The sequence below is a fragment of the Hyla sarda genome, chromosome 1, assembly GCF_029499605.1.
Source record: "Hyla sarda isolate aHylSar1 chromosome 1, aHylSar1.hap1, whole genome shotgun sequence".
NCBI classification, from domain to species: domain Eukaryota; kingdom Metazoa; phylum Chordata; class Amphibia; order Anura; family Hylidae; genus Hyla; species Hyla sarda.
The window spans coordinates 69,270,910-69,287,967 of record NC_079189.1 but is presented as its reverse complement, the minus strand read 5'-3'; the positions used below and the strand labels follow the sequence as shown (position 1 = coordinate 69,287,967).

The 17,058-nt window shown below is 42.9% G+C and overlaps 1 protein-coding gene across 7 annotated transcripts in view; it reads right to left on the bottom strand.

The window, feature by feature from the left end:
- Positions 1-17,058, bottom strand: part of LOC130355433 (cytosolic beta-glucosidase-like) — a 135,703-nt gene that overhangs the window by 53,328 nt on the left and 65,317 nt on the right. For all 7 annotated transcript variants that reach the window (XR_008888522.1, XM_056555585.1, XM_056555591.1 and 4 more), the window contains exon 4: positions 13,821-14,623. Coding sequence is in view for 6 of the 7 variants with exons in the window: in XM_056555585.1 (XP_056411560.1) it covers positions 13,821-14,623 (803 nt within the window). In the remaining variant the exon portion in view is untranslated. The remainder of the gene's footprint in view (positions 1-13,820; positions 14,624-17,058) is intronic.

Here is a 17,058-nt window from a genome sequence, read left to right as displayed (position 1 = left end):
TTCATTTTTTACACTCGCATATTCTTGTAGACCCAATTTTTGAATTTTTGCAAGGGGTAAAAAGGAGAAAAATTTTACTTGTATTTGAAACCCAATTTCTCTTGAGTAAGCACATACCTCATATGTCTATGTTTATGGTTCGGCGGGCGCAGTAGAGGGCTCAGAAGGGAAGGAGCGACAAATGGTTTTTGGGGGGCATATCACCTTTAGGAAGCCCCTATGGTGCCAGGACAGCAAAAAAAAAAAACACATGGCATACCATTTTGGAAACTAGACCCCTCGGGGAACATAACAAGGGGTAAAGTGAACCTTAATACCCCACAAGTGATTCACGACTTTTGCATATGTAAAAAAAAAAAAAAAATTTTTTACCTAAAATGCTTGGTTTCCCAAAAATTTTACATTTTTAAAAAGGGTAATAGCAGAAAATCCCCCCCAAAATTTGAAGCCCGATTTTTACCGATTCAGAAAACACCCCATATGGGGGTGAAAATTGCTCTGCTGGCGCACTACAGGTCTCAGAAGAGAAGGAGTCTCATTTGGCTTTTTGAAAGCAAATTTTGCTCTAGGGGCATGCCGCATTTAGGAAGCCCCTATGGTGCCAGAACAGCAAAAAAAAAAACACATGGCATACCATTTTGGAAACTAGACCCCTCGGGGAATGTAACAAGGGGTAATTTGAACCTTAATACCCTACAGGTGTTTCACGACTTTTGCATATGTAAAAAAAAAAATTTACCTAAAATGCTTGGTTTCCCAAAAATTTGACATTTTTAAAAAGGGTAATAGCAGAAAATACCCCCCAAAATTTGAAGCCCAATTTCTCCCAATTCAGAAAACACCCCATATGGGGGTGAAAAGTGCTCTGCTGGTGCACTACAGGTCTCAGAAGAGAAGGAGTCACATTTGGCTTCTTCAAAGCAAATTTTGCTCTGGGGGCATGCCGCATTTAGGAAGCCCCTATGGTGCCAGGACAGAAAAAAAAAACACATGGCATACCATTTTGGAAACTAGACCCCTCGGGGAACGTAACAAGGGGTAATGTGAACCTTAATACCCCACAGGTGTTTCCCGACTTTTGCATATGTAAAAAAAAAAAAAAATTTTTACCTAAAATGCTTGGTTTCCCAAAAGTTTTACATTTTTAAAAAGGGTAATAGCAGAAAATACCCCGCAAAATTTGTAACACAATTTCTCCCGAGTACGGCAATACCCCATATGTGACCCTAAACTGTTGCCTTGAAATACGACAGGGCTCCAAAGCGAAAGAGCGCCATGTGCATTTGATGCCTAAATTAGGGACTTGCATAAGGGTGGACATAGGGGTATTCTACACCAGTGATTCCCAAACAGGGTGCCTCTAGCTGTTGTAAAACTCCCAGCATGCCTGGACAGTCAGTGGCTGTCTGGCAATACTGGGAGTAGTTGTTTTGCAACAGCTGGAGGCTCCGTTTTGGAAACAGTGGCGTACCAGACGTTTTTCATTTTTATTGGGGAGGGGGGCTGTGTAGGGGTATGTGTATATGTAGTGTTTTTTTATTTTATTTTGTGTTAGTGTAATGTAGTGTTTTTAGGGTACAGTCACATGGGCAGGGGTTCACAGTAGTTTCTCGCTGGCAGTTTGAGGTGCGGCAGAAAATTTGCCGCAGCTCAAACTTGCAGCCGGATACTTACTGTAAACCTCTGCCCATGTGAGTGTACCCTGTACATTCACATTGGAGGGGGGGGGGGGGGGAGAGAAACATCCAGCTGTTGCAAAACTACAACTCCCAGCATGTACGGTCTATCAGTGTTTTTGCAACCAGTGTGCCTTCAGCTGTTGCAAAAGCTACAACCCCCAGGGCATGCTGGGACTTGTAGTTATGCAACAGCTGGAGGCATTCTACTTTGGCTGGGGATTGTAGTTATGCAACAGCTGGAGACACACCGATTTGCTACTTAACTCAATGTTTCACAACCAGTGTGCCTTCAGCTGTTGCAAAACTTCAACTCTCAGCAGTCACCGCCAGCCAACGGGCATGCTGGGAGTTGTAGTTATGCAACCAGCAGATGCACCACTACAACTCCCAGCATGCACTTTAGCTGATTGTGCAAGCTGGGAGTTGTAGTTATACAACAGCTGAAGGTACACTTTTCCATAGAAAAAATTTGCCTCCAGCTGTTGCAAAACTATAAGTCCCAGCATGCCCATAAGGGAATGCTGGGAGTTGTGGTGGTCTGCCTCCTGCTGTTGCATAACTACAGCTCCCAGCATGCCCTTTTTGCATGCTGGGAGCTGTTGCTAAGCAACAGCAGGAGGCTGTTACTCAGCTCCAACTCCTGATCCACGCTGCAGGTCAGTCCCTCGCCGCCGCCGCTCCTGGGGCCCCGATCCCAACATTGATGCCGGGGATCGGGGTCCCCAGCTCCTGGGGTCTTCTTCCCGCACCCGCTCACGTCCTCCGGAAGAGGGGCGGAGCGGGTTGTGGGAGTGACATCCGCAGCAGGTGCCCAGATTGGTCGGTCGGTAAACCGGCTGACGAATCAGGGTGATCGTGAGGTGGCACCAGTGCCACCTCACCCCTGCTGGCTATGGCTGTTCGGGGCCGTTAGAGACCCGAGTGACCCGAATGACCCGGAATCCGCCGCAGATCGCTGGGCTGAATTGTTCAGCGATCTGCGGCTATCGCCAACATGGGGGGTCATCATGACCCCCCTGGGCAATATGCCGCGATGCCTGCTGAACGATTTCAGCAGGCATCGGGCACCGGCTCACCTCCGGCTAGCGGTGGGGGGCCGGGACTGGACAGGATGTACTCCTAAGTCCTCAGTACTTAAGGACTCGGAAACGGGGGCATAGGAGTACGTCCATTGTCCTAAAGGGGTTAATCAGATATATAAATAAAAATAGATTAAACCGTATGGGTCAGGAAGTCCTCAGCCTGCGGGGGTCTGCCCTGTAAGAAAAAGAAACAAGCATATAGAGGAACAATGACAAACATGTGCCCCCATCTGGGTTGTCTGTGTATATACATCAGCACATCGTCGCTCACTCACTCATAAACCTCCAGCTGGAGGCGGATTATACAGATTAAGAAAGGTATAACACCAGGGGAGGTAGAGGAGGAGGAAATAACAGGAACAGCAGATCACGAGGGAGGAGATGAGGACATGGTGTAGACCACACACGAGGGGCCTACCAATCCAGATCTCCTTCAGTATGTGGATTGCCCTCTTCGTCTGCACCCTCTTTTTTAGAGTTACGCCAAAAGAAGGGCAAAGGACGGGGGCAGAACCTAGAGTCTGATTATAAACTACAAGTTATTAATCTTTCTAATTTGTGTATTTCTGACATACAGGTGCAGATACTGGAAAGAGGGTTATCATTTGTGTCTACGACTAGGTTTGACCACTTTGATTGGACAAAAGATCTGCACTTGTATGCTAGAAAACTAAAATTGCATAAGTTTCACAAACTTCAAGATAAAAGGATATGCCATGAGTTAGGCATGACATCTGAGGATTTACATGCCACCAGGGATCTGGAGGCACTTTTGCAGGAAAATGAGAGGGATAGTACTGTAACGCCTTTTTCTGATTGTAAAATTAAAAACAAGACTTTACCCCCTCTGTCTGATACATCAGTGGTTGACGTATTTATGGACTTGGTACTTAGGGACCTCTAGAGCCTCTCTAAATAAAGGTATCAACCTGATAATATCACCAGAGAGGAAAGACCGGCTCTAAGAGAACTAAGCCAAAATCCGGACTTAATTAGAAAACCTTCAGACAAGGGAGGAAATATTGTTTTAATGAATCGGTCCCAATACACTGAAATGTGTTACAAATTGTTGAGAGATAAAGATACTTATGAAGTATTGGAATGTGACCCCACTCCACGGTATCAACAGGAATTAATGAAAATCTTGAAACCTGCGTATGAGAAGAAAATTGCTTGATACTAATGAGCTTGCATTTCTAAGCCTAGGACCCCCGTAATCCCCACATTCTATTCCCTCCCTAAAATACATAAAGGTACATCTCCCCTAAAAGGGTGCCCTATTGTGGAGGGTATTGGGAGTTTAGGACAGAATGTGGGGCTCTACGTGGATCAAGTTCTACGGCAATTTGTGTTAACCATGCCTTCCTACTTAAGGGACACAATGGACCTTCTAAATAAGATTGAGGGACTCAATCTGGATGAGTGTACAATTCTGGCAAGCATATATGTGGAGTACTTGTCATTCAGGGGGGCTTTTCTGGAGGAGCACAATAAAGTTATCCTTGATCAACTGGACTTCGTGTTAACAAGAAATTACTTTCTCTTTGACGGACGGGTGTACCACCAACTCAGAGGTACGGCTATGGGGAGCCCCTGCGCCCCTCCTTATGCCCACATACTCCTGGGTTGGTAGGAGGCCATCCATATATTCGTCGATGAGAGAGAGAAGTTCAGTGACCAAGCTTTGCTTTGGTCAAGATTCATTGACAATATCTTTATTGTATGTAATGGTGCCGTCAGTAAGTTTAAGGAGTTAGTGGGGTCCTTAAATAACAACCAGTTGGGTCTACATTTTACTTTTGAGGTACATAGTCCGGAACTAGCGTTCCTTGATATTAAAATATACAAGGATGAGAAGGGAGACCTGCAGACCATGATATTTAGAAAGCAAACAGCAACTAACAGCTTCATGGGTTGGAGAAGCTGCCATCCGGGCTCCCTAAAAAGGGGGATCCCAAAGGGGCGGTACCTTCGGTTTGAGGAGAAACTATTCAAGTTTGCAGGTCTTCAAGCAGGAGGCTAGGGATCTAAGGACTAGATTCAGAAATACCCTGACTATGTGCTGCGACAGGCTAATAAACATGCATTAGTGACCCCACGGGATACATTTCTTAAACCTAGTATGAGAGAGACAACAAACAATCAGTTACGCCTTATTGGGAACTTTGATAATGCAGCGGATAAAATTAGGAAGTTCTTGACAAGAAACTGGGATGTTCTTAAACCGGATCAAGATCTTGTGGACGTAGTAGGTGATAGGCCACTGGTCACCTATCACAAAGGGCGGATCATAAGAGACACAGTAGTAAGGAATCATCTAACTCCAGAGAGGAGAATGAACAGGACCTGGTTGAACAGCTATACACAACCCTTGGGCTAAACTATAAATGTGGCCATTGCAAGGCTTGTGAATACATGGGAAAATCTAAAAAGGTGACAGATGATGTATGATGCTGGAATACCAAAATCAAACAGTTTATAAACTGCAGTTCAAGAGCAGTGATATACGTAGCTCACTGTCCTTGCCCCCGTTTTTACATAGGCAAGACCCTGCAAGAATTACAAAAACGTATTCTCGAACATATCGGAGATATCTGGAATAAAAGAGAGACACCGATAGCCAAACACAGCGATCACCTAGAGGTGGTGATCTGGATCGAGTGTTACTCCAGAGGGAGTGTAAATGGATTTACAAACTTAAAACTTATACCCCTCCTGGATTAAATGAGCAGTTAAACATCTCATGCTTTTTGTAGGTCTGTGGGCTAAGTCCGGGTGGAGCAGTTATTGGAAGATCAGCTAGACCTCCAATAGGCTATATAGGAGTGGATAGGGTTTACAGCAGGTTCCTGAGCTCCTTATGGGTGAAGTGGCCCCTTGAAAAAGGAAACAAAACGGCGTTGGGGAGCGGAGCACGGCACTTTAGAATGGGTAAGCCCTAATTAGCACCTTATGCACTGACATTTTTTTCATTGTGAGTAGCTATTGCACTTTGATCCAGCTGTAGTTATACACTGGGAGGCTTTTTTCCAGAGGGATTATTCACCCAGCCGGGGTCCCCAGTGTCTACATAGGACAAATTTCTTATTGTGCAGGTGCATTGTATACAACTCCTACAGAGTTGTTCCCAGATTATTACAATAGTGTCCGTGTCTCTGTACTGTTGCTCGGCCTATGTTTTTGAGGTCCTTATTCATTCCAGCTTTATTTTGGTCTTATGTTGTTATATTACATTGATTCAATAAAGATATTGCATTTATTCAAGCGGTATTTTAGTTACTCTTTCCTTTGTGTGTTGTTGTTTATGGGTGAAGCCGCCTAGGCATAGGGCCATATAAACAGGGATTTAATTTCCATACAGTTATATTCCCACCAACCCTAAATAGGGCAACAATTTCCCACTAGCTTACTATGTTCCACCATGAACATGACCTGGACCTATACAATCTGATTGACTGCATCATATATGAGATATGGCTGTTACCGTTGGTCCTCTTTTCATTACTCCCTTCATGGTGTTCCTGGTCTCTGCCTAGTCATTTGCGTTGTGAGTATTAACCATCTCTGTATTCATATTTGTGTTAATCCTTATACCTCATATATATATATATATATATATATATATATATATATATATATATTATCTGAATGAGATATTTGTAAATTTGTAAACTTTCAGCAATCTCACTATATCTGCGTTTGCTACTAGGAGCCAGCAAAATTAGTAATTGACCATTTAAATTATATGAATTCGGGTAGAAAACAGACATGGTGCACATCTACAATCTTGTATAATGATCTGACTGCTTCTCAGCATAATATCAAAAACTAACAGGTTGTTAGTATACATTTTTGATCAAAAAGTACAAGCCCACTCACCACGTCAAGGCCACCTATTTAGAGTGGGTCCCTAGCATAAAATGGCGCAGCACTTCTTTCTTTCCTAGCAGCCTCCCAGTCTGACTGGGAGAGCATGGTAAGTGAGCGATTACACCTTGTTCACACTGGTGTGGTGCTGTGCGGTGTCCGTTGCTGCCGTGGCGCCGTGTCTGCGGGGGGGTACGGCCCACAGACTGGTTTGAGTGGCATTGGGGCTGCTCTGCCGGTGGGTCGTTCCCCCCTGTGGGCATTGGTGTCGCGGCGGTGGTGGTCGCCGCCTGGTGCTGCGCCATTTTATGCTAGGGACGTTAGGGACCCACTCTAAATAGGTGGCCTTGACGTGGCGAGTGGGCTTGTACTTTTTGATTAAAAATGTATACGAACAACCTGTTAGTTTTGGATATTATGCTGAGAAGCAATCAGATCATTATACAAGATTGTAGATGTGCACCATGTCTGTTTTTCTACCCGAATTCACATTTAAATTATATACCTGACATTATGCATGGACCGCAAATAGTTAACATGTCCGGCGAGTGCATGTAACTATGCACCGTCGAAGGACGCGTCGCCCAGGGAAGCAGGGTGGGCATGTCGGATATGACGTAGCGGCCTGGAAGCATAAGAGGTGAGATGACAGCTTTTCGGGTAGCGCGCTGGGCTGGATGTCAGCCGGCCTCTTCACCACCGCGGGAGTGCGCGCCACCGGTTAAGCTTTTTTTAAGTCTCAGAACCGTGAGTAAAATCTGTATGGAGCCCCTTCTCTCTCTGCAAGTGAAATTCACTCTGTGAATATTGAGCTATGTCTTTTTATTTTTTAGGGACACCAGCTGGAGGTTAATGAGTGAGCGAGCGACGATCTGCTGATGTATATACACAGACAACCAAGATGGGGGCACATGTTTGTCATTGTTCCTCTATATGCTTGTTTCTTTTTCTTACAGGGCAGACCTCGCTGGCTGAGGACTATTTTTATTTATATATCTATTTTTATTTATATATTTGATTTAAAGCTTACCTGATAGTATTGCATAAACCCAGTGATATATTAGAACTGTCTGATGTATGTCTGCTGTAGGGGTTAACGGACCCTGGCAGTCTTTTAGTAACTCACACTCACGCAGTGTCCAGCTCACCACTCCCTGTCTCAGTGCACGGAAACGTGTGGACTCCACGTACAAATGCAAACTTGACAAGAAAGGAAAGTCCAGCACTGCAGGTCCAAAGCAAGGAAGCCGTTTTATTGTATAAGAACACACGGACACCAAACGTGGATCACAAGTGACGCGTTTCGGCGAGCTCTATCGCCTTAGTCATACAAAGAAAAATTAAGATCCTTCTGGTCTATATAGGGGAAAGCAGCTCCACCCCCCACCAGGTGAAAACACCTGAGTGGTGTGGGAGGAGCTACCCTCTCCCCACACAGACACAGTCTAAATGTACAATACACATAGAAAAAATTTGCTCCAGTATGTTGTATACAACAATAAATATAGTAAATATACAAAAGTAATAAAGAAAAATGTTACAAAATACATGATTTCAGCTGTGACGTGTACAAAATAGTAAATACACAGTTTCATATAAAATATATAAAATATATAAACATGTTGATCAAAAAAAAAAACCAGCAATAAAAATAATAAGAATAATGAAAATAAATACGGTGGGTGTTACACCACTCATTACTGACTCAGTAACATAACCAATAATGTGCATATAAAATTATATAACAAAAGAACGGGGGGTATAAGCATAAGGTTAAAACCTGTGTGTGTGAACGAGTCTCTAATCATACCTGCATATATGAGCAAGTAATGTGAGAGTCGTTCTAACAGCAAAGTTAGAGAAAGAAAAACGATGAAAAAACTCATGCACCTGATAGAAAACATGTATAGAATTCTAGATGACAAGATTGCATTTATATAATATAAGGTGCAGAGTGATCATCGGAATAACAAAATGAAAACAACTTGAGGGTGATCACTGGACACATAGGACATAAGCAAAGGCAAAAATATATACCTCAAATAATAAGATGTAAATAATTCATACAAATATATGACTGTAGTTATAGCACTATTATTAAATCCAGTGATAACCCAGTAGTTGAAAGAGGTCCGTATAATGATAACTGATATTATTAAAGGGGGACAAGTGTGAACAGGAGGCAATACACACAAACTAACCACACCTAATTCTGAGCTAGTAATATAACATGGTATCTTGCCTCCTGTTCATACCTGTCGGGAACCGGGTGCCCAGTTTAAGGATCCAATAGACCTCTTGGTCCAAAAGCTTCCTTCTATGATCCCCTCCTCGTATTGGGGCTGTGACCTTCTCAATGCCTTGAGCATATAGACTCAGGAAAGAGCCTGCATGATGTTCTGCACAGTGTCTGCTAACCATGGATACGTGGCGGGAATTAAAGTGTGGGATGTCCGACAGATGCCTCCGAATTCTCACTTTGAGGGCACCCGTCGTGCACCCCACATATTGAATATTACATTCCCGGCACGTAATACAGTATACCACAAAAGTGGTATTGCAATTGATGTATCTTTCCATTTGAAATATTTCTCCATTGCTGGTGGACTTAAATTCTGTACTATTAAGCATGACACAACAACATGTGCACTTGTTATGGCCACATTTGTACGATCCTTTGTGTTTAAACCAACAAGGTGTACTACCACTAGTGTGTTGAAACATGCTTGGGGAAACCCTACTTGCAATAGTTCTAGCTTTCCTAGGGACGACTCTAAAACCATTCGAAAAAATCCCAGAATATGCTGGGTCCCCCGAAATCATGGGGATGTATTTGTTGATAATCCTGCGAATGGCAGTAAAGTCGTCACTAAATTGTGTGATAAAGGTTACAGGATTTAGATTTTGGTGTTCAGCGTTAAGGCTAGGGTTGGGGTGTCTCCCCCTCAGTAGCGATCATGGAGCCCTCTGTGTATCCTCTTTGTTTCAAACGTGCCCCTATGGCTTCTGATTCACGGGCAAAATCCTCCTTTCTGGAGCAATTGCGTCTGGCGCGGATCATCTCCCCCACTGGGAGATTCCTAGTAACGTGGGGGGGATGACACGAGTCAGCTCGCAGGATAGAGTTAACAGAGGTGTTCTTCCTATAAGTGGACGTGAAAATGTTGCACTCTTGTGCATTACCAGTGAGATGCAAATCTAGGAAGGACACCGTATCCCTACACATGGTAACCGTGAACTTCAAATTGAAAGGGTTATTGTTTAAATAATCAGAGAACGGTTGTATGGCCGCCACATCGGAACCCCATATGAATATGAGGTCATCGATGTAGCAACCATACCACTGGATAGAGGTGCAGAATGGATTGATGGGGCGAATAATGTCTCCCTCTCCCACCAACACATATATATGTTGGCGAGAGAGGGGGAGAACTTCGCCCCCATCGAAGCACCTGTAATCTGAAGGTAAAATTGCTGATCAAATTGAAAAAAGTTGTGAGTTAACAAAAAATCCACTACCTGGATGATAAAATCACATAAATCACTCGAATATTGGGAGTATGTGTTCAAGAACCAAACAAGAGCCATCTTCGCCAGATAGTGCGGTATGACCGAGTATAGTGATGTCACATCGGCTGTAATCCAAACAAAATTTGGTTGCCAATTCATTTGTTCGCACATTTGGAGAACATGGCTCGAGTCTTTAATATACCCAGGAATGTGATGGATTAAGGGTTGTAATAAATTATCAATCCAGGAGCAAAGTCTCTCATTCAAGGAGGAGATGCCTGCAACAATGGGGCGCATAGGGGGAGGGAACACATCCTTGTGGATTTTGGGGAGAGAGTGGAACACCTCTATGACAGGATGTTGAATTTTAATGTATTCAGCTTGTTTCTCGCTGATGTGTCCACTCTGTACCCCAAAATCCACAAGGGTGTAAAGGCGGGATTTGAAGGAGACGGTAGGGTTAATCGACAGTGGTCTGTAAGTGCTAGTGTCCAACAGCATGTTAAGATTAAGTTGTTGATACAGGCCGCTGTCGAGAACCACAACCGCTCCTCCCTTGTTCGCTTGTCGGACCACTATGTCCTTCCATTCACTCAAATGATCTAGAGCTTGTTTCTCAAGAACAGACAAGTTCCCCCACTTAGTTCGCCTACTTTTGGAAAGAGCCAATAACTCCCGTTCAACCACTTCTTTAAAGTGGTCAAGAACAGGTGTTCTTGACATAATCGGATAAAAATCCGGGTTAGATGTACAAAATTCCGGTGCGGGTACAATGTCCACGCCACTATAGGAATCCTGTAATTCAGACAATAAACAGAGATCCCCAAAAGTAAGGCTAGCACACCCAGAGGGCTCACCCATATCAGTAGTGTGTAATAAGGTAGAAACATTAGACATTCTCATTTGCATGTAATCATCATTTGTAGACTCTATAGCATCAATAGAAACATTAGTTACATTATCCCCATTAGACATATTAGAGAAATGTTTCTTGATGGTAATGTCTCTTACGAACTTATTAATGTCCAACAGGGTTTTGAATAAATTAAATCCACACGGTGGGGCAAAAGTCAGTCCCTTGGACAACACCAAAAGTTCGTAAGGAGATAGAGTCTTAGCAGACAGGTTGAAAACTGGTATGGTGCTCACCTCCTCCTGTAGGAGCGTGGACTCCGTCTTGGGTGCGCGGTGTTTCCTCCCCGCTCGTCGTTTTTTGATGATGACGACGGGCGGTTACCTGGGCCCCTTGATGACGTAGGTAGTGGGGAGGAGGAAGCGGTCGGAGCTCCGGATCCTGAGGCATCCGACTGATCTCCCACATCTGTGGAATCACCATCCGTACAGGTAAAGCTGACTTTAGAATCCCTGCCGGTAGAATTCTCACGATTTCTATTTTTAGGGTGATTCCTCCTTCCTCGTCCCTTTTTCAGAATCGATTTCGGTGTAGCTTTGTTTCCACTCTGTGGCCACTGATACACGTTTTTCTCTCTATAGTCCTGTAGATCACGCATAAATTTAGACTGTTTGACCTCTGTGATTATGGTCTCCATTTTAGCAATATTAGCTTTGATCTTCTCATCCAAGTCACAGAATGTTGGATGACCCTCATATTGTTGAAGGGTCGTTTGCAATTGGGTAATATTATCCCCAGCTTCTATAAGGGCTTGTTCCTCGTACGAAATAATTAGCTTCATAAATTTCAGCGAGGAATCTGTGAGCAATAGTTCCCAATCGGTTTTAAACTGGTCCCCAAAAATAGTGGTGGGGAATTTGCATATGCGTCGGTATCATATTGTTCTCCACATATTTCTTGAGTGTGGAGACATCCCACCATATACGGACCTCATTAGTGAGAGCTTTCTCCAACTGTTGCATGAGAATCTTAAGATCCAACGTATTGGTGGTGTCCGTGTCTTGTGTGTTGAACATAGAAGACATCCTTGCTAGACGTGCTTGACGATCATCATCAACGGATTTCAGGCAGGCACTTGTCGCCATTTTAGCTCCTGAATTAATATTCCTGATGCTGGAATGGGAGACTCGGACAGTCCAATCAATAGAACACACACTCACGCAGTGTCCAGCTCACCACTCCCCGTCTCAGTGCACGGAAACGTGTGGACTCCACGTACAAATGCAAACTTGACAAGAAGTAAACAAGTGCTGGACTTTCCTTTCTTGTCTTTTAGTAACTCCTACTGTTCTAAATACTCCCCTGATGACGTCGCTGAATGAGGCGATAGAAAGGCGTCACCAGAGATGGATGACTGAGGGAGTGATTATTGCAGAACGACGTTATTGAGTTGTTCAAACAGATCTTGGATGTGCGTTTGTGAAACTAATATAGCACTCCAGGTCTGATATATTTATCCTTTAACAGCTCTTTTTTGTTTGTTATATAAACCAGAATGTGAGCACTTGATACACACTATTTGCTTTGTCATTTTAATTATTAATAACAAAAGGTATATTTTAGGCACCTCTTGCAGTGGTTATGGTCAGCTGGTGATTCAACATTGTTTTCAGGCTAAGAGGGAATAATTACCGGTCGTGTACAGTACCCTATTTTTGTGCATATTAGTAACAGAATTTGATAACACAGAATGGTTCACATCTATGCCAGTAGTTTTGAACCAGTTCCTCGATAATAGGTTAGCGGTTTTGCAGAAAAAAAGGCATAGGAGGATCTGTCACTGTAACATTAAGCATGAGATAGTTAAAGGGGTTCTCCAAAAATAAATAAATGTACAGGTGTGCTGTGAAGAACATAATTCAATATTTGGCTCAAATTACAGCAATGTTCCTTTAGTGACATATCCTACAGGTACCCTAAAATTTTAGATCTTGAAAACGCAATATCAGTGGGGCACAATTTTTTATTATTTGCAGGTCACATTTAGGATGTTGCTACTTTCAAGGTCCATCATAAAATGAAAGGGGTATGCCAGACAAAAAGTATACAGCATAAGTTGCTGCATAATTCAGTGATGCAAAAAACACGAAGGAAAATGTTATGCATTGTCTCTCAGGCTCTGGACTCAGCATGACAAAGTGTATCAGTTTTGCCTATTACTACATTATTTTGCTACAAATAGAACAGTGCCAGCCACAGTGATCCCCTATTTGTATCAGTCATAAGCAACGTTTAATGTCAGCCATAGTACCCAGGCCTAAGTTTTGCATTCCTGTTCTAGACCCTAGGTGCTCAACCTGTAGTACATATAACCAGGGGCCACATGTCATGTCTGTACTGGGGACTTTTACTTTGTTCCAACTGTGTCTTTGAAAAGCAGTAATGTTTGGACCTAGCCTTTGCGTCTGAGTAGATTGGACTTGGCTGAGGAATGAGGAAAACTTCTGTAGACCATATTGTAATTCTAGAATGTAGTTGTGTTTAAGATTATTTTGTCAAATGATTTATAAATCCTTGACTGTTTGTCTATTTGTTGTTTCAGAAAGTCATATAACATCAGCATCAGCATTATAACCTATAAAATATCCCAGTTTTAAGAAATATGAGCAGACCTTTACTTGTAGATATAAGGGTTCCATATGGAATATATTTTATCTTCCTATATTACCCAGTGACGTATGTGAATCTTCAGTATAGCTAGCTAACCCTCATGTATAATTCTTGTAGTCTTTTATTCTATATGTTACCATTATAAAGAAAATGCCTTACCTTTATATAAGCCAGCAGTTTTCGTAGGCCCCAAGGAACCACAGCCAGCCATTCCACTCCAGATTCGATCCAGTCTGGATCTTTTATTCCTTCCGCTCCCATGTCAGAGTCAAAACTTGGTCCACTTTGCTTGATACTGAGAGGTCTGACATTTCGAGTAGTATAGTAATTCAGGCAGAAAAAATCGGCTGTGCCTTTTATCATGTTCTTTTCTTCATCTGAGAATTCTGGGAGTCTGGATGTCGTCAATCCTTCTGCTTTACTCTTTCTGGAGATCTTCAATTTCATAATTGCAGGATAATCCCCATCCACGAAGATAGGATTTGCAAACCAATGAAGGCGAAATTTATGATATCGATCACATGCATCTTTATCATCCACAGAATTAGGATCCAAAGGCTCTGCCCAGTCAGAATCCAGGGCAATGGAGACGAGTCCTTTTTGCTTTTCTTTGAAAAAGGTGTTGTAGGCATGCCATGCTTTAGCATGGGCTTTTATCATGTTATGTGCAGACCGATATGCACCAAAGCCCGGTTCCTTTTTCCCTGGGGCAAATATGCCATTCTCATAGCCAAGCTTGGCAAAAACATATGGCTCATTGATGGTAATCCACAGTTTAACTCTGTCACCAAAGGTGGAGTAGCAAAACTTGGCATACTGTTCAAATACTTCAGCTGTCTTCTCAGAGTTCCATCCACCTTGGTCTTCAAGAGCTTGTGGTGTGTCAAAATGACAGAGTGTCACCAGTGGGATTACATTCATCGCAAGAAGACTGTCAATCAACTTGTTATAGTAGTCCACACCTGATATAATGACAAAATAATGCTAATAAATCATACTATATCATGGCATAACAACTGTATTACACCATTACCTCAAGACATTACATTTTTGTACTAGAAAAGTAGAGAATTTGCCAAATAGTCATATATCTATGCTCTCCCACAAACATGCCTGGCCTTACTACTAAAAAAAAACGATTGAATATCCTTTACATGCCTAATACATTTTGAAAGACCTGTTTATTTCTAAATGGTGGGTTTGGACATTTTGGGTTTGGTAATATCTGCTATGACTTAAGATCTCTGACTTTCAATGTTGCAAAGGATATTTCCTTTTAAACAAGGTGCCCAATGCAATTGGAGTCTCCACAGATATGGTAAGCCTTAGCCAGACAGCTCTGGTGCAAACTTACCCCTTCGAGAACAATAGGGTCAAGCGGACCCTTCTCTCCACTGATGAAGGCGGTGGGTTCGGTTTAGTCTAAGGTATTGGCACCTCAAAGAGGACCTGTCAGCTGCACAACATGGGTGTAAATAAGCACATGGCTAGATATATGAGTGATATGAGTGAAGTTGTATGGGCACCTTAAAGTAGCACTAAAGTAGTAACTTTTTAAATAAATAAAAAAAAAACTTGCCTAGAATGCAGAATGCTGGTATTTTAAAAAATAACTTAAATTATCTTCAGCTGCTCTGCCGGTATCCTTCTTCCAGCATCCGCAGCAGTCCTCTTCCTTCTCCTTTTCGACGATGCATCACACTGCGGCTCAGCTAATCCCTGGACACAGTGATGTCCCACCTTGGCCAGTGATTGGCTGAACGGCAGTGCGATGTTTCGACCACAAGAAAAAGAGGATTGCTGCGGATGCTGGGAGCAGGATACTGGAAACTGGGGTGGGAGGTAAGTAAAGTTTGTTGTTTTTAAATATTGGCATTCTGGGCAAGTTTAGAAAAAAAGTTATATCCTGGAATACTACTTTAAAGTGCACCTGTCAAAGAAAAACATGGGAGTAAATAAGCACATGATAAGATAGAAATTATGGGCATGCCTTTTTTATCTGTTTAATCCTTTCCAGCATCAAGATTTAAACCTTTTTGTTACTAGGCAAATTACGCTCAAAAGCCCAGGGGGCATTCCCCAGCATTGCAGGAGCCCAGGTAAGTCCACCCCAAGTTCTCTTTACTACCACCCACTTATATCCGCCTATCCTGTTTGACTAACAGCCCCTATATAAATAGGGCATGGCATATAGGCTTTCTTCCAGCTTTTCATCCCTAGGACCCAATGATAATTAGTACAGAGTTTCCTGTTCCTCATGACCAGGATAAGCAGGAGTTGTATGGATCCATATTCAGCATATGTGCTGCTGTTCTATAGCAGGAGCAAATCCCCATAACAAACCTATGCTGCTCTGGACAGTTCCTGACATGGACAGAGATGCCAGCAGAGAGCACCATGGACAGACAGAAAATAAATTCAAAAAGAAAATAACTTTCTCTGTAGTATACAGCAGTAAGGTAATGACTTAAATCCCTGCTCATTCTGGCCTTAGGAGTCCAGTGGGTAGTCCTAAACAGTGATTGACAGCTCCCTGCACACTCATATGTGTAAGGCATTGATTACTGATTGGACCACCCTCTGGATTTCTAGGCCCCAAATCAGCATGAATTCGAAGAAAACCTGTCACATTGTAAATGCAGTCTGAGGAGAAGCTGAGAAAACGTATATGTAGTTTTGTTTGAAAAGATTCAGAATTACTTGTCATAAACCCATGTAAACCTTTGCTCATTCTGGGCCATATAGTCAAGTGGGCGCTTCTACTAATTAAAAGGTATTCCCTCCACAGGATAAAGGATAAGTGTCTGATCACAGGCAATCTCCAGATCGAGGCCCCAGCTCTTCCAGCTGCACGGAGCAGCTTGTCAGCACGCACTCCATTCGAATGCAGAAGATACCAGAGTACAGCACTTGAGTATCTTTGTCGCTCAGACAGACAATGTATGGAATGTGTGTTAACAGACTGCTCCATGTAGGAGGGAGAGCTGGGGTCCCATCTGGAGAACCCTCCACGATCTGACACTTATCCCCTATCCTGTGCTTAGAGGATATGTTTTCAAGCATTGGAATACCCCTTTGACAGCTATCAGTGTATAAGAGTGCATATAGAGAACTGTGACTCACTGAGTAGGACCACCCACTTGACTACTTAGCCCAGAATGAGCAGACATTTACATGAATAAATGACACATGCAGATAGCATGTTTAAAAGAAAAACGGTTATCCTGTTTACTCAAATTAAAACCCAATATACTGGGTTGTAGTGCAGGTTAACAGATAAGGGTTACTGACTCCAATATGCACCTTCGCTCCGGAGATATGTTCCTCCGAAGATCCCCTTCTATCTTCTGTGAATTGCTCTCTGGAGGCGGGCCCACCTGCTCAATATTGAATAATC